The sequence below is a fragment of the Artemia franciscana genome, chromosome 5 (genome assembly GCF_032884065.1).
Source record: "Artemia franciscana chromosome 5, ASM3288406v1, whole genome shotgun sequence".
Classification (NCBI taxonomy): domain Eukaryota; kingdom Metazoa; phylum Arthropoda; class Branchiopoda; order Anostraca; family Artemiidae; genus Artemia; species Artemia franciscana.
This window is the reverse complement of record NC_088867.1, coordinates 21,634,933-21,653,557: the sequence shown is the minus strand read 5'-3', so window position 1 is coordinate 21,653,557 and position 18,625 is coordinate 21,634,933. Positions and strand designations below refer to the sequence as shown.

At 35.4% G+C, this 18,625-nt stretch overlaps 1 protein-coding gene across 1 annotated transcript in view; it reads right to left on the bottom strand.

Moving 5' to 3' along the window:
- LOC136027098 (TAR DNA-binding protein 43-like) overlaps positions 1-18,485 on the bottom strand; it is a 40,399-nt gene extending 21,914 nt beyond the window's left edge. The window contains exons 1-3 of the mRNA XM_065704047.1: positions 18,345-18,485; positions 9,106-9,277; positions 5,303-5,472 (exon numbers count right to left, since the gene is read on the bottom strand). Of these exons, the coding sequence (XP_065560119.1) occupies positions 5,303-5,472; positions 9,106-9,154 (219 nt within the window). The 5' untranslated portion in view covers positions 9,155-9,277; positions 18,345-18,485. The remainder of the gene's footprint in view (positions 1-5,302; positions 5,473-9,105; positions 9,278-18,344) is intronic.
- Positions 18,486-18,625: the final 140 nt, after the last annotated feature.

The following is an 18,625-nucleotide window of genomic DNA, read 5'->3' as shown; positions in this document are numbered from 1 at the left end:
GCCAAAGAGTAAGGAATTTTTATGTCATTTGTATAATATGTGTTTAGCGAAAGCAAGACTGCCTAGGGCATGGGATACTAGCCTTATAGTGCCAATTCTCAAACAGGGTAGGAACTCGCTAATTCCCGACAATTATAGGCCAATATCTTTGACAAGTGTGTTCAGAAAAATTCTAGAACATTTAATAAAACACAGAATAGAAGAAAAAATAGATAAAGCTCTTAGTAGACGCCAAGTTGGTTTTAGAAAAAAACAGAGTACAATAGATGCAGTAGTTAACTGGAAAATGAGATAAAAATTGGAATGCGGGAAAAGAACCCAGTTTATGCAATATTTTACGACCTAACATCAGCTTTCGATTCAGTCCCATTACAACTTGTGGCACAAAGGCTTTCAATGCATATTAAAGGGAAAATGCTCGACCTAATAATCAGCTTAACTAAGATTGAAGAAACTTATGTTGCAATTAAAAATGTAATCTCGGACAGGATATAATTCACAAAAGGTGTGCCACAGGGAGGAATCGTAAGTCCTCTTCTTTTTAACTTAGTATTGTCAGATTTCCCCTTTAAGAATGTAGACGGCCAAATATTTGCCGACGATATTGTCTCATGGGCAAAAGGGAGAACCTCAGAAGAAGCTCAGAAAATAATGAAGATTTCCGTCATAGAGGCAGTTAATTGGGCGAATTTAAATAAAATGGTGTTTTCAAATAAAACTGTAGCTATGATTTTTAATGCAAATAAAAGATTGATGTGGATAGCTTACATATCCCATTGATGAACAATACCAGATATTTAAGAGTGTCAATTGATCTGAAACTCAACATGAAGCTGCATATCAATAATATTTTAAGGGAAACTAGCAATATTATTAATCTATTGAAGTGTTTAGCTGGCAAAAACTGGGGGCTGACATATCAATATTGAAACTTTTTTATACAGCTGCAATACGGTCAAAAATAGAGTATGCGGCTCCATTGATGGCAGAAATGTGTGACAATAATTATTACCAACTAGAAAAAATACAAAACCAAGTCTTAAGAATAATTACAGGCGGAATGAGAACAACACCAATACCAGCCTTGAGGATGGAAACGGGAATAATGTCACTTAAAGGAAGAATTCAACAACTTGCAATAAAATACATTTTGAAAATATCAGACGAAGTTAACCACCCTAACCAAAAAATATTCCAACTACACACTTCGGAAGCTTGGAAATTTATTCCATGGAATTATGCTAAGCCACTGGTCTCTGCTGTGACCAATATTATTAGCAAATTAGGAATTAATGAAGATCTCATACACATATGACTAGAATCTCCAGAAATAAATTTCAAAGATGTTATTATCAATATAGATACTTATCCAGTTTGCAAGAAAGAAGACTCATTGCAGGTTAAAAGAAATTGTTTGCTCAATACATTAAGTAAAAAATATCCATCTTTTCAACAATATTACACAGATGGATCGAAAACAGGAGAGAAAGTGGGATATTTTGTATTATCAAAAGAAACAGGCATAACAATAACAGGAAGACTTGAAGAAGGAGTGTCGGTTTTTGATGCAGAAATGACAGCAATAGAAAAAGCGTTAAGAATGATTCATGGAGAATGCCCGCAAAATAGCAAAGCAGTAGTACTTTCAGATAGCAGATCGGCGATTGCAGCAATAAAAGGAAATAGTCATAAATCTGTAATGGAAATCTACGACGAATTTAAAAAATGTCAAGAAAAAGCTATAACAGTTGGATTACAATGGTGTCCAAGCCATTGTGACATAGATGGAAATGAAAAAGCGGACAAACTAGCAAAGGAGGCTACCTGGCTAGGCTCAATAAGTTCAGAGTGCACGAATTTCTATTCAAAATATCGAAGGATTACCTGGCTATTAAAGAAATCAGAAATAAATCGGAGCCTTGAAAAATCTAGTAATCGTTATGTAGAATATTTTAAAGGAAAGACTCCAAATAAAAAGTATATACCAATTACACGAAAAGCAGCAAACATTATATTTCGATTGAGAACCCAACATGCCGCGACAAAAGAACACTTGAAGAAATTAAATTTAAGTGAAACAAATATGTGTGATTGTGCAAGTGATATACAGTCCATTCGACACCTATTGGAAGAGTGCCATATCACAGGAAACCTAAGGTCTGCAGTGAAACAAATATGCGACTCATTGAACTTCAGTTATGGTGAAGTGCCTATATTATTTCCCCCACAAAGTACAAGCCACTATGCCACTCTTATTAATAGAATAGGAAATGTATTTTCAGCTTCAAACCTTGCATGGATTTAGTTAGGATTAAAGTGGAATAAATAAAGAAATTGCAAGGAGATTATGCACTTGCGTCTCCAGAAAACCAATCAAGAAGAAGAAGAAATAAAAAGCTGATACCTTATTTCTCGGAAAACATAGATAGTGTGAACTTAGTTATTTTCGATTAAACAGAGCAAAATTTTCCGTTTGAAGTGTGGGAAAGCACAGTTCCTAAAAACTTCCTAGCATACCTACTACGAAAACGTTTAAATTCACTTCAAAAGAAATATTATTTAAGGAATTTGACAGCTTTGGGAGGTCACTGTAGCGGAACCTGTCTTGACACAGGGATACATTATTTCAATATTAGGCACATTGAATAGACAAAGCTTTGTTTAATAATTAGTAAAAGATTATATTTCTTTATTTTAAACGAGCCTATCGTTAGTTTTTCGAACTTCAAGATCCCCTATTAATTTTTACAGAAATTTTGATAAAATATTATTTGAGTATTTTAACTACTTTGGGAGTTCCTCGTGTTTCTAGACAACTTTGCTAATACGCACTTTGTCTTTGAAACGGTCAACCGACGTTGAGGTCACATAATTATTTTCAAACTTTCGAATGGCCTTAAAAATACTGCAAGACGATGCAGGCTTGCAAATGAAAAAAATACTTCAAATGAAGCCATTCTTTGTAGAAATAGAAATCCAAAGCAAGTCTGGAAAATATTTGTATACATGTGTGTCTTAACGGTTCTGGAAAATTACATATGATCCATTTCATAAGAATATAGCAATATTTACGGGAAAAAAAGCTCAAAGATTCAAGCATTCATAGTATGGCGATCACTGGGAAAATATCACTTAACAGGGGGATCAAACACGCTACAATTTTGACGTTCCAACTCCAGTATCTCATGCCGCGGCAGGGGTACAAAAGGGTATGAGTTAGGTGCGGAGCAACAAAATGTGATCAGTTTATTGCTATACTTTAATATCAAACACATAGTAGATATTGATGAAACTAATAATGGTATGTAAAAGGAATGTCGGACTGAAAGACATTTCTTTCCTCAAAACCTTAATGGAAAGACATTTGTTTACAAAATACTATTAAGTTTCAGTACTTGGTGCCGGGGAAACCACAGTACCTGTTGCATCTACAAGAATTCAGCACACTTTAAGACTTTACTTACTGATGGATACAGAGATTTTATTTTCGCAATATGAGCCCCCCTAGCTACAAAACAATGAACTCTTCCTAAAGAAAGAGAGAAAAGTGTATGAATTTTTCTGTGTGTGCTTTCCCCCATGGATTTTTGTTAAACACGATCCAACCAAGTCAATAATGGTCAGCAGTAGCTAAGTTCTAGTGTCCTTTGTGACCAGAAAAGCAACAATTTTGGCTCAAATATGGCCAAAATCATAATGAGCAAAAATCAATAGCTAATCAGTTTAAAAATCTTAAAAGGCTATGCACACAAACTTTCTGTTCCATCAGTCGTTCTGCTTCGTGGTAGCGCATTTGTCCTTGTGCATTATTGATTCAGTCCATATCCTAGAACTGTTTTTTTTTTTTTTTTTTTTTTTTTTTTTTTTTTTTTTTTTTTTTTTTTTTTTTTTGCAGAATCATTAGGAAATTAACCCTAAGCTTCATATGACAGAGCTGGTTCATTTCATGCTTTGTTCATTGACGAATTGTATTGCATAGTTGCACATATCCTACTAAGAGGAAGTAACGGATTTTCCTGTATGATATAAACCTTGCATTGTTAGGCTTAAGATGTCCTACCTTCAGGAGAAGCATTGCAAATTAATATGCTGAAGGGAAGGAGGGGGGGTATCTATCGTCCAACCTTCCTTTATTTGGAGCAATATATTTGGACTAAGCCTATAATTTGAGCTTTGAGGAGATGACAGTCTCTTCAGCCCTTACTGTGGAGACATCTTGAACTTAGAGCAAAGAAAAAAAATAAAATCCATAGAAATCTGCACAGAAAAGGAAGGCAGGGTGAGGAATCTCAAGGAGCCAAAGTTATACAAACGCCCACATTTAAGTTCTCACTTTTGACTCCTTTTCTCAAAGGGTTTTAACATTTGCATAAAGAATAGGGATTAGAAAAAAAAGGATAGTCCCGCACTTTTAAAGTTAAAAGAAAGTTAAACTTTAGCTGTATCCAATAAGAGCCCCCAGAAAATGCTTCAAGCAGTGATGCAATTCGAGGGAGAAGGAGCTCTTCATGAAGTTTCAAAATAATTTATCGAAGAAGGTAATTGGTAGGCAAGAATTACCGGTAATTTTGTGCAAGTCCCTTGGAAAGTTAACTTCTTGAAATCTTAATACTTTAAAAAATTGCAGGAAACATAAAAACTATACTATCAAAATTTGAGTTTTTCATCAATTGCTTCCTAAACAAAAAGAACCTTTAAGCTGTTTTTCTTTTAAATAGTTTATTTCTTTCAGTTCAGATGTTTGGAAGGCAATCGGTCAATAAAAACACTTGTAATCACAAAGGGTCTATGCTTGTTGACCATAGAATGCCTTAAGGAAAACACTACCAAAACTTGAGCATGGGCTGCAGAGGTACAAGGGAAAGATAGTTGCTTTATATATGGGATGGTGTCTGTCCCTTTTAAGTTTAACACCTTCTTTAAATTTCATCTAAAAAAAAAATCATTTCAAAGTTCAATTTTAGTTGGGTTTTTATTCGCTAACGAACAAAAGAAGCAGACCCTACCCGACAAAGAATATTTATTAATTCCAGAATAAAAGCTCATTAAATAATGTCATCAGTTTATGACAACGCTATCCAACGGCAAAATCGGCTCAGGAATACTTTTCTTACCACAAGTAATAAGTTTTATATCTAATTTTAAATGTTTCCAAGTTGTGTGATAATGAATTTTCTCATGAATGTTCGATTTAAATTAACGACGTTGCGTACTATGTACCAGTGCTTCTTTTCATTTACGGATTTAACGCCAAATCTTGACTTAGTATATCAAATAAAGAGGAGTCAATGAAAGTTAATACTTGTGCCATAAGGACTTCACCAAAAGGTTCAAAATAGCTTCTAAGATCTTGTTCAGTTGTCTTCCAAGGCAAGCCAAGAACAATAAGGTCTGAACATTTTATTCGCATTTCCATTCGTTTCGTCTTCGCGGTTGAATTATCCACGTGGTCATCACATTTTCTCTTATTCTCTATGGAAGAAAGGAACAGAATCAATATCTACAACTGGCAAGATTAAAACATGAAGGCTATATTGTTTATTCCCTTTTCCACACCACTAGATTTTTTTTGCACTTTTAGAGCAAAACAGAGTTTATCCAATAGTAAGGTACTTTCTCCAGTAAATGGCAAAACCGGGGATTCTGACCCGTGTAAAATATTTGTTGAGTTTATTTTTTTTATGCATAAAAAGGTACTCTCTGCCCCCTAAAACATGTATATTTTGCAGTTCTTGGACATTCTTTGGTTGAATATTCGTGTTTTTATATGTTTCCTTCAGTTAATTGTTTTGTGAGTATAAAAATACTTTCTAATATAAACTATTGTAAAATACGAAATTGACTTAAATTGTGTACTGTAAAACCTATTTACAAAAAAGTATTGTGTACTGTCGGCTGTAGTTACGCCGAAATAAAAACTCAAAAAGATATAGTGTAGGGATATCTGAGACCTTAATAAGATTACGTTTGGAACTGCGGTCTTATGCTAAATAAAAGTTGGGAATGAGAAATGTGTGGTCCAAAACTGGGGATATCCTTCATAAGTAACTAACTAGAAATGTAACCAAGACTCAATAAAACCAGTAATATTGATACCCTAGGTTCCTCTACCTAACCACGTACGTTGGTATAGTTAAAGCCTACTAATTTTGCTATTACCAATGTTATTTAATAATGGATGATAAAGATTTGTATTTTCTGAAAAGTTTTCTCTTATTAATTCTGCTGTTTTCAGTGAAACTGGTATTAGTCCTAACTATATTAGTACTGCGTACACCAGTAATTCCATCACAAGAGTCAATAGCAATTTAAATTGTAACTACTTTACATCTCCTGCTTCTTGCAAGACTATTTAGAGATCGTAGTAGTAGTAGCATCAGAATAACGACACTTCTTGACTACTAAGGTCCCTACGTCAGCCCTGCAGTGCATTGCTGCAGCATGATTCAACCTCTGGGTCCCGTATTAACAAGCTAAGGTCAAGCCCACTGCGCCACCACAGGACACTATTTAGAGATCTCTAGCCACAAACAATGGTTGAAATGTTTTCTGCTTAAATTTACGCAGAATTAAAGACACTTTTGAGTCCCTACGTGTCTTGCTTATTGACTGGTAATACTCGTCCATTTGACTTCATTGGTCTTACTGAAACACGGATCTCAAAAAATAAATTACTCTCAGCATGTGAACTGTAAGGATATGCAGCATACCATCTACCCAAGAAGGTTACCAAATGCTCTGGCGGCATATCACTTTGCGTCGGACGCTGTTTGTTACTAGAAAACCGACCTTGAATATTCCTTCAGTCTAGTTGCGAATAATAGAAGTGTATATTCGTTGATAATAGACGTTCAGGATAGTTGTTCAAAGTGTGACACAGTTTGCCTTTTTTGTAAACCACTCTCCATTTCCCGTTGATATTTTTGTAATCTTTACCGTCAAATATCATGTATAGGTGATGTTATTAGAAAACGAGTTTGTCTTCTTGCTTTTTTTAACTTTAACATGCTTAAAAGTGAATGATTCTTTTTTTGACGTTATTTCTTCTTCTGGCCCTCTTTCAGCTGAATTTTTTCCTACAAGAATAGGACAAACCAAGGGGTCTGCCACTCTTAATTGAGAAATATCTTTTCCCTTATACTTCTATGATTAGGTTTTCTTCGGACTGCTTTTTTGAACCTATTTGACCATTTGCTAATTTTTCTATTTACAATATCACCTGCTGAAAAACATCCAAGGTTGAACAAATTAAGGCCCATTTCCAGTCTTACAATAATTGAATTAAAAAATGAGTCTTTTCAGCCGAAAGTACAGAGCAACATTAAAACTTAATATGAACAGACATTATCACGTATATGAGGGGGATTGGCCCCTCCAATCCTGGTGAAGATTTACCCTTGACAATTACCCTCAAAACCTCCGCGCGTAAAATTAAAAAGGTAAAGAGAAAACAAGACATAAAGAAATATTGTATAGGAATTCTGGCGAATTCCCTTGCTATAAAATTACCCCTGAAAATTCCCCCCCCCAGAAATTTCCCTCTCCATGGAAAGTTCTCCCCTTGCAAAATCACACAGAAGAAAATTTGTCCTCCCCTCTCCACCCGAAAAATATATGTATACTTCCCAATAACAAATACTATACGTAAACAATGGCCAAATTTTATAACATAAAGACCTTTCCCCAGGGGCTGTGGGATGTCATGTTATCTAAAAGGACATAGTTATTGAGCCTTTCAACTATGCTGAACAAAATGGCTATCTCAAATTTTGATCAGACGATTTTGGGAAAAAGGTGGTGCGGGAGGGGGCCTTACTGCCCTTTGACTTTTTAATCACTTATAAAACGCACTAGAACTTTTAATTTTCGTTACAATGAACCCTTTTCCGAAGTTCTAGTCCCGCAAGGTTAACATGATCACCCCTGAAAAAAAAAACACGCATCCGTGATCTTCCTTCTGGCAGGAAATACAAAATTTCACATTTTGCAGATAGGAGCTTAAAACCTCTACAGTAAGGTTCTCTGATATTCTAAATCTAATGGTGTGATTTTCATAAAGATTCTATAGCTTTTAGAAGGTGTTTCCCCCATTTTTCGAAAATTAGTTAAATTTTCTCAGGCCCGTAACCTTTCATGGATAAGACTAAACTTAATGAAAATTATATATTTAAAATCAGCATAAAAATTCGATTCTTTTGATATATCTGTTGGCATCAAAGTTCGTTTTTTTAGAGTTTCGGGTACTATTGAGCTGGGTCCGCTCCTTTAATATTTAGTCAAACCATTGCTAGCGCCATTTCTAAGCAGCAAAATAGACCATAGTTCAATACAAAGATTGTGAGATCAATTTTTGATCTCATTTTTTTCAATTTAAGATCTTATTAATTTTGTATCTTCAATTCTTACAGTTACCACGAACTGTTTGATAAAACTATTTCAACCATATTGTCAAACTTTAAGATATATGATTGGTCATCAGTACACAGCAGTGATGACCGTCATTAATGAAGCTCATTAATGAAGCTCTCTCCCAGGAAACGCAAGTCGTATTCGCCACCATATTTTCAGAATCCTGACGGCAGCCACATAGAAAAAAAGTACACTGCCAATTCTTTAATGTATTTGACAACCATGCCTTCTGCAGTTGTCTCATCTGACAAAGCGGCAAAAAGCATTCCCCTAACAGATCAGTCCTTCTTTTTTTTCTTGTGACTTAAATGAAATTGCTAATATAGTGTCTAATCTGTCTGATTAGCAGATCGCCATAATTTAAATGCACCCCCCCCAAAAAAAAAAACAAAAAAACTTTGGTTTCCACAAATTGCATCCGGTCAAACTATTCCTTAAATTAGCTTTTTTTTTTCTGAAATTTTCAACGTAGCAAAAGTTATCCGAATACATAAAAAAGAAGATGTCTAATTGGTGTCAAATTACGGCCCGATTCCTCTTCTTTTTATGGTGTCAAAAATAATCGAAAACATTGTTTAGAAGAATATCTTCTTGTGTTTTTAGTACTAAGTCTGCTTCAAGTAGCCCCCTTCTCTCAGTATGGTTTCCAGGATATCACTGATGCTACTGAGTTTGTCCACATTCATCTAGACATACGTCTCTGCGTCCTAGGTATCTTCTTAATTTTCTCTAAAGCTTTTGACATATTGATCACATGGTTCTTCTTAAAAATCTTTCGGTATGAATTGAGTACTTCACAAATGGTTCAAATCTTGACCTGCTGAGAAGATCCCAGTATGTATCAGCAGGCAGTTCGCCTCTATACCATCTGCAATACAAAAAGATGTATCACAACGATCGGTACTAGTCCCCCTCTTGTTTTTTATTTACATTAATGGCCTTCTTGATAGACTCGCCTCAGACGAGTACCCCGACATTTTCACCGATGATAGTAATTTTTTCATCACTGAAAGTGATCTGTACTGAAACACCTCCAAAGCCAAGCAATTACCCGACAGAGTTAATAAGTGATGAAAAAACAATGGCTCGATACAGAATAACCAAAAAAGTACGATGGTATATATTCAAAGATCATACCGCATGTCCGAGCCTATAGCACTTTCCCTACTGTCTATCTATTATATGGAAGCAAGACTATGCGTCCGTCGACAGATGTCAGTTCCTTCGTGTAAATCTTGATTGCTTCTTAATACTTGAAACTCATATGGCCCTTGCTGTTAACACTTAGCTATGCTGAATCGCATGAATTTCCGCCTTTCACCTGACAATTTTTTTATCTGTATTATGCTTTTGTTCTTCTATATTTGTCATAATGCTGTTCTGTGTGGGGAGATGCCAACAAATCTCTTTTGCGCTCTCTTCGTTCTTCTCAGAATACAGCAACAAAAGCAACATTTCTTCTTCCTAGAGTTTACCATTTAGCTGACCTCGACCCAGACACATGCCTATCTCAACCACATAATTGCGGAACAAAACCTAACTTTAGCTTAATAAACATACCACAGAACTCTACCACCAAGCATACAGTCTCTGTATACCCTTTTCTCATCACACCGGTACTCCACATTGCTACGTTATTCTTCACGGGAGTTCATCATACCTAAATGTTGATCAATGGCCACCCAAAAATCCCAGATCTTTAGAATTCTTCAGAATTCAGAGTTCGACCCCAACTGACACATCTCTTCCTCTTCTCTTACAACCATTTTCAGTAATCTTTCCAGCTTTTTAAGGACTGAAGTTTTAGTCCTTAAAAAAAAACTTTTTATTGTTTTTCAGGAGTCGCCCTTGTGTTTCAAGAATTGTTCGTAGAGAATTTAAGGTTCAAGCTTAAGGTTCAAGGTAAGGTTCATTTAAGGTTCTTAGCTTAAGGTTCAAGGTATTGAGGAGGGAGCAAAACCCCCTCATATACGCAAAAATTTCTGTTGCGCTTATGTTTTAACGTTCTTCCTTAAAAATTAGTTTATCTAATTTCGGATCGTATTTTAAATAATGCCCGGAAATACAGCTCCCCCTCCATGAAAAATTAAATCTTCCCATGGAAAGTTACTCCCATATGAAATACCCCCCCCCGCGCAAGGAAAATTTTCACCGGACAAATCCTTTCTCGCTGAAATTCCCATCGGAAAATTTCTTCGGACGATTCCGCCGGAAAAGTTGTTCTTAGCCCACTTTCATTTGAAAGATACTTTAATTCCAGGTATCAGATCGTGCAGGAAATCCCTCTCCGTGGAAATATTGCCTCTCCCCCCAGTGGAAGGGTGCTCCCGTAGAAACTCCTATGGAGAACTTCTACCGTAGAAAATTTCCTCATGGAGATTTTCTCGTTAAGAAAATCCCCGCCAACAGATGTATCTTCTAGACAATTCTAACCCGGTGAAACTTTTCCCCGGACAATTAACCTTAGCATTTCCACATATAACATTGCATAACCAAGAAAAAAGTAAGAGAAATACAAAGAAATTGTTTAGAAATTCTTGCTAAAATTCCCCCAGTGTAAAATTTTCCCTGGATTGTTCAACCCTCATCCCTCAAGAGTAAAAAGTTCAACCCTCGTTACTCAAGATTAGCAACTCAATTCTTTCTTCTTTAGATAGAGCCATCATTCGATCAGGGAATGAAAAATAACACAAATAAATAAAATAATATGGTATTTTGGGCGTTATATAGCGTTGTGTGGCCTACAATTAGCCAAGATTTACGGATCATATAAACGTTTCCCGGTTGTAACAGTGTTTTTGTATATAATTGAGTGATTAACTTAATTTTTTGTTCCGAGACTTCCAAATTTCAAAATGATTTTAAATATACCCAAACACGGTTGGGGGTGAAAGGAGGCTCGACTCCAAAGGGACAGTCAAGGTAGCCCTCCACTTCCTAGGATGGAAATTGTGGATTACATACAACAAAATGTGAAATCAGGATAAATGGGCCATAAACTGCATTTCTGGATATATGGCCAATATAGACTTCAAAGATATTAAAATCACCACAATTCCTAGCTGAACTTTAAATGTAAAATGATGTTAAGACGGTTTTAAATATGATTCAAATTTTTACCTAAATGCTCGCTTAGTTTATATATTATATTTTGTTCGCCGTCTTCATATATTTTCTCATTAATTTCCTATTTTTTTGAATGATGGGAAGGGAGTTAGTTATTCGTGAACTAACTCAGGTCAAGTCTATTAATACTTGAAGCAAATATCTATTATGACAAACCATTCAACTCCAATTTATGAGCCTGTTTTAACCTGCAGGATATTACATTCCCTTTGGAATATATGTCGTCATCATAGTACAACAGTAAAATATACCCCCCCCCCTCCACTGTGGATTTTGAAAGGTAGCTTTTTCTTAGGTATTTTCATTGAAAAAAAGTTTTCTTTTTTGAATTTTCACTGAAAAAATCTTCTGGATTTTGAAAACATATTTCGTTCATTGTTTTTTTTTTTTCAGAATTTTTTTTTCGTGAATCGAGGCAACTGAGTTTAATAGCACTATTTGCGTTTGAAGTTATCTATTCTATGTTGATATCAAAGACGCAACAATTGTTAGGATAAGGTTTAAATATGGGCTACATTGACGGTAAACACCTTAGAACTAGTTTCTTTCTAATTAGTAGTACTGCCTTATGTATTTTATGCATCTACCATCTACTTGGAAAAAGTAGGTTTTCCTGTTTGATTCTCTGGGTCTATAATAGATTGATTAGTTAGAATTTAAAAGCATAAGAAGATTTTGCGTAATTTCATGAGAATGGAGGTAACAGCCGGAAAAGGGGGCTATCTTTGTGAACTTAAATATACAATCTATTGTGTCTAGGAAATCCCAGAATGGTATACCCATTCCTCTGTTTGCAATTATAGTTTGATTTACATTTACAAATGCAGTTTGGTTTTAAATATGTTGTAAAGAAACGCAAATCAGCGATAACTGCCAAGTTTTTGCTATTAAAACTGTCTAAAACAACTACTACTACCACTACTACTACTACATATCAGATTTAGTTTTTATCAAATCAGATACAGAATAATGGTATAATGGTTCAAGGTATAATGGTATCAAACAGTTGTTTGCAGTAAATTAAGAGAGAAGCCATTCAAAGGTAAATTTTACATGCCACGTTTCAACAAGAACCTTTTTGGGTCCAATGTTAGAGCTTTTTTTAGTTTTTCAGATCAGCCAGGGGCATGTGGCAATAAGAGTATTTATCCTGTAACCTCCCTTCGTTCCAAGGAATAAATTCAGCCTGAGCATCAAAAATTGGTTATTGCCGAACAATTTGAGTTCCTCTAAGATCAAGAAAGGAAAACCCTGTTCTGAATAAAACAAGTTTTTTGGCAATTCAAAACTCCCCACTGCCATAAATTTTTTAGCGGCCCAATTTTCGATAAGTAATTGGGTTAAACCGATGATCTTGAAAAGTTATGATAAGCCTCATTCATACGGAAATATTTAGTCCTACCATTGCAAACGCCATTTTTAAGCAGCCAAATGGATTGTGAGATCAATTTTTGATCTCATTTTTCAATTTAAGATCTTATTCATTTTGTATCTTCAATTCTTCTCAGATCAGAATTCAGTTATAGTCAGAACATATTTTATCAACGGGCTAAAAACCCAGATTGGAACCTGATTTCGTCGATTACGTTCAGCTTGTTGTCTGTGAGAACCGCCCTCAAGCGCAGTGGCGTAGTGGGCTAAAATTTCCGCACCAGTAGGCATCTGAATGTAAAATTTTTATACTACAAGGAGAAATATTTAATTACCACAAGGTACTGAACGCGTTTAATATGCATTTAGTGTTTAATATACACTAAGGGGGCTAAAATTTAGTTCTAATTGAATAAATAAAATTGAAAAAGTGAAACTCTTTTTATAATAAATAAAATCAGATAAATAAAAAGAGAATATTTGTAAAATAATTCACTTTCAGTGAAGCGCCGACGACGCAGTAGGCTTTAGATTTTTAAAGCTAGGGAAGGAGGCAGTAGCTAAATTCTTGTTTTTACTGGAACTTATTTGTCTTGAACAATCTTGGGAAGAAATAAGTTTAACTAAATATTTGATATGAATGACATCAACTGCTGAAAAGCCAATCAGTTCAAAATTTGATTTTACTGAAATTTCTTCGTCTTTTTTTTTTAATTGTAGTAAGTACGTAAGTAAATGTTTGTAATAAAGCACCATTTTCAGTAAAGCGCCAATGACGCAGTAGGCTTTAGACTTTTACGGTTAAGGAAGAAGGCAGTACACATACTCTTTTTTGGTTGATTTTTGCTCGTTTCAAGCTTGATTCGCATATTTAATTAAAGCTTTATTGGTTTTAAGGTTTATTTATTCATTTACTATCTGTTGGGGTGGCGCGAAGCGCCACCCCAACAGCTAGTAGGCTTATACAAGTAGGCTTACTAGTAGGCTTATAACAGATAGTAGGGCTTGGGGGGCGCTTCGCCCCCCCCAAGCCCCCGCGCGCGCGTAAGTCGTTACGCGCCATATTAGCTACGCACCATTGTAGTCGTGTCCCTATGTCCCACCTGTGAATATAGATATATATATATATATATATATATATATATATATATATATATATATATATATATATATATATATATATATATATATATATATATATATATATATATATATATATATATATATATATATATATATATATATATATATATGTTTTTAACTACGTAAAACTTGCGAATATACAACATTCTTTGCTGTCCCTTTGTCTGTGCATATACATAGATTGTCAGGTTTAACGACTCTTGAACATGCAACATATAATGGCCCATGGAAAAACAATCCGTATTCAGATCTATACCTCATGATTCTAATGATTGCCCTTGAGCTTTGTTGATGGTGATTGCTAATCGACCATTCCCTGTGTCGCCGTCGTCATTTATATATCCCCCTGTGCCCCCCCGGCGTCCCCTTTGTAGTTGTTTCCCTGTGTCCCGGTCGTCATTTGTGTCCCGGTGTCCCAGTCTGTGATTTATCTTTGAGTGTCCCGGGCGTCATTTATATTCCTTGTGTCCCGGTCTGTATATACATTCGTTTTTGAATTGGTCTTTTTTTTAGTTTTTAGTTTTTTACCTTTTTTTAGTTTTTTTAGTTATACCTCGTGATTCTAATGATTGCCCTTGAGCTTTGTTGATGGTGATTGCTAATTGAACATTCTCTGTGTCCCCGTCATCATTTATATATCCCCCTGTGCCCCCGGCGTCCCCGTTGTAGTTGTGTCCCTGTGTCCCGGTGGTCATTTATATTCCCTGTGTCCCGGTCGTCATTTGTATCCCGGTGTCCCGGTCAGTAAATACGTTCGTTTTTTTAGTTTTGTTTTTCTCCTTTATTTTTCATTTTTTTCCTTTTTTATTTTTTTTCTTTTTAGTTTTTTTAGTTTTTTAGCTTTTTTAGTTTTTTATTAGTTTTTTTGTAGTTTTTACCTTTTTTTAGTTTTTTTTTTACTTATGTCCTGGTCGTCATTTATACTCCCTGTGTCCCGGTCGTCATTTGTGTCCCGGTGCTTTGTTGATGGTGATTGCTAATCAAACATTCCTTGTGTCCCGGTCGCTTTCTCTTTGAGTGTCGTCATTTATATTCCCTATGTGCCGGAGTCCCGGTCTTCATTTGTGTCCCGATGTCCCGGTCTGTAATTTCATCAGTCGAAAACATGACGTCACTCAACAGACACACACACACAGACAACTTATTTTTATATATATAGATATTAGTAAATGTTGTATGCTAGTTTGCTATGATTGTTTATTCAGTTTCTGTTCATTTTGGGTTTCATTTATGCTACAACAGTAAAATATTTGCGTCCATCTTAAGCTTTATTTGTACATTCCATCTAAACTATACTCGTTTTAAGACTTATTTATTCATTTATATTAATAAAACAAAAGAATAAAAACAAAAGCAATACGAAACCAGAAGAATGGAACCACAAGAATAATATAAGAAAAGATAAGAAAACTAGAAACAACATTCTTTTAAAAGACCCTCCCCCTCCCGCACAAAAAAAAATGCATTTAAGCTATTCCAACCAATCTAGGTAATAAGAGTCCAGCCTAATACAGGTTAGATTTTGATTACTTTAGTTTTAAGGACAGACAATTCTGATTTTCATCTTCTCTTCTTCACTTGATTAGTCGCAATCCCTTTGTTCCTATTGTTAGACTTTCCCGTTCTTTTCTGGTTTTTATCGACATTGAAAGTGCCTCGTTTGACGCCCATTTTTTTTTATAAAAAAGCGTTTTTTATTTTATTTTTGCTTGTCCTTTTTCGGTGGCCGGCGCTAATTTCCCTGGAAAAAAAAACCCGAGGAAAAATATCCCCTCCACGGATCCTCCAAAAAATTCTACCCCCACGTCAAGGATTAGAACTCTCAATTTCTGATCCAATGAACACACTCCAAAGTTTCTGCGACCTTGAGGCGGAGGTGTAGATGAGAAAGGGACAGTCCTCCTCCTCTACGGAATAAATTCCGCTCATTTTGGGGTTTAGTGATATTCCTTACTTTCATAATAACAGCATAGACCAGCAATATTCCCAGAAATCGTAAGAGAGTAGATATCAATTTCACAGTTTTTATACGTTTTTGAAAGTTTATTTTGTACCCCTCCCCCCCCCCCTTAAAAAACGTTTTCTAGAAAACACCCTTTTATTGCCTCTTCGCTGGGAAACTTCCACCGAGAAGGGGATTACCGACATGATTTTAAAAATAATCAGAAATTTAAGTCCTTTTCAAATGAAAGTGCGCTAAGAAAAATTGTTCACCCTAGATCATCTAAAAGAAATTTTCTGGGTGGAATTTTCAGCTAGAAGGGAATTGGAAATCCTTCCAAACATCAAATTTCACTAAGATCCCATCACCCGTTCGTAAGTTAAAAATACTTAATTTTTTCTATTTTTTTTTTCTGAATTAACCGGCCCCCTACTCTCTCCCAGATGGTCAAATCGGGAAAACGACTATTTCTAATTTAATCTGGTTCGGTCCCTGATACGCCCGCCAAATTTCATCGTCCTAGCTTACCTGGAGCTGCCTAAAGTTGCAAAACCGGGACAGACCGACAGACAGAACTTGCGATCGCCATATGTCACTTGGTTAATACCAAGTGCCATAAAACAAGTCTTTTTTTAACTGGAAGTTAGGAGCGACATTAAAACTTAAAACGAACAGAAATTATTCCGTATAGGAAAAAGCGTTGTACCCTCCTAAAAGCCTCATTCTTCACACTAAAGTTTTTATTGTTTTGAAAAGTAGAGTTGTGACAAAGAGTCAAACTTTAGTGTAAAGAGCGAGGCGTTGAGGAGGGAACAGCACATTTCATAAACGGAATAATTTCTGTCAGTTCTAAGTTTTAGGGTCGTTCGTTACTTTAGTTAAAAAACTTGTTTCTTTTTCACTTAATTCAAAAAAGAAAAGCGTATTGCTTACACATAGCATTTGTAATTTGGAAGCAAATAGACATTTTTCGGGAGGCAGATTTTCTCTGAGGGAATGTTCATTGGTTGGATGTGGGGGATGGCCTCCTCTTAAATACTTCGCTCTTTACGCTAAAGCGTGTCTATGTATCCCAATCCCTTACGAACAACAAGTGAAGCACATGGTTATAGTTAAATTAGAATAAGATAGCTTTCTGAACGTTCCAAATAACGCAAGCATGAAGAGCGAGGTATTGTGGAGAGGGTACCCTCCCCCCATATCGTAATAATTTCTGCCCGTTTAGTTTTTAATTGTGATCCTTACTTTCATTTCAAAAACCTGCTTTTTTTTATTATACATGAAAAGGGGAACACATTGAAATGCAGCTGATTTTGAATAGCCAAAAATGACCAGTAGTTTATTTTTCTTTATCCTGAGGCTGAGCCCGTGTAATTTCAAATCTACATTTTGATGGTAAGCATTTACGTCATCAAAGCTTGTTTTTATATAGCTCAATGTTTGGAAAATAATAGTGCAAGAAACTCTTCAACTACAATTATTGTTATTGAATTTTGGCAAAGCGAAGAGTTAATTAATTTGAGCAAAAAAAAAGGATTGGAAATATCAAAATCACAATAATAAATATAGAAAGTGAAAACATTTACATATCGTTTAATCAAATTATCGCCCAGCATATCCTTTAAAGCAAACCATCTCATTGTAAAACTTATCTAATAACAGACTTGAAGCAAAACAGTACTTCGCTTTCGATGCATGAGCTAATTGCTTATAGGCAGTTTTGCCACTGCATCGCCTTTGTAAACGCAGCATTAATCAGCCATGCAAGGGAAATATGTGAAGTAAATTATGCAAATAAGCTATAAATTTTCCTGGAGTTCTGACCATAGCTGAATTGTCAAGAGTCATTTGTTTGAATCATCAAAATGGTATACAAAAATCTACCAGTTTCATGTGAAATATATTACTACGCGACGGTCCGTTTTGTTTTTAAGCAGGTTAATAAAAAGCCTATTAGGAACTAAAAAAATACATAAAAAAAGAAATTATATATTCTTTCTCACATGAAAGTAGAGAGCAATGTTAAAACTTGAAAAAAAAAACAGAGACTGCGCTAGACATGATGGGGTCGGCAACCCCATAAACCCTAATCCCTACGCTAACGACCAGCTTAAGCGTCACTGAAAACATACAACCAAAATATTAGAATACAAACAAAATATTCAGGAAGTTTTTTAGTTTTAAAAAGTAATATTTTAGAAACATTACTCAGTCTGGGTTTAGCTTCATATTAAGCGCACAGTATATTAAGGACAAAAAAAGCGCATTTGGTTTTCCAATAATTTAAACATAGGATGATTTTTGTTGCTTTTCCTAATGCTGTACCAACCAATTTAATTAAAATGCAACTAACCTTTAGGGAACACGCATATATACACACACGCTCCCCAGCCACCCTCTGGAGGGTTGAATTTACCCTCAGCCAATCTAACTCCTCTCATTGTTTTTGCTCCTTCAAGTCTATACTTCAAACCGGAAGCACCGGGAAACTGAGCTGCCAGAGTAGACAGTAAAAGAGTATTATCCTCTTCTGTTGGTAATTCAATCGGTTCTTCGTTCTCTTCTTCTGAAACTTGTACATAGGTGCTCATTCTGACTCAAGCTTCACGCACAGCTATCGCATACACCCAATCT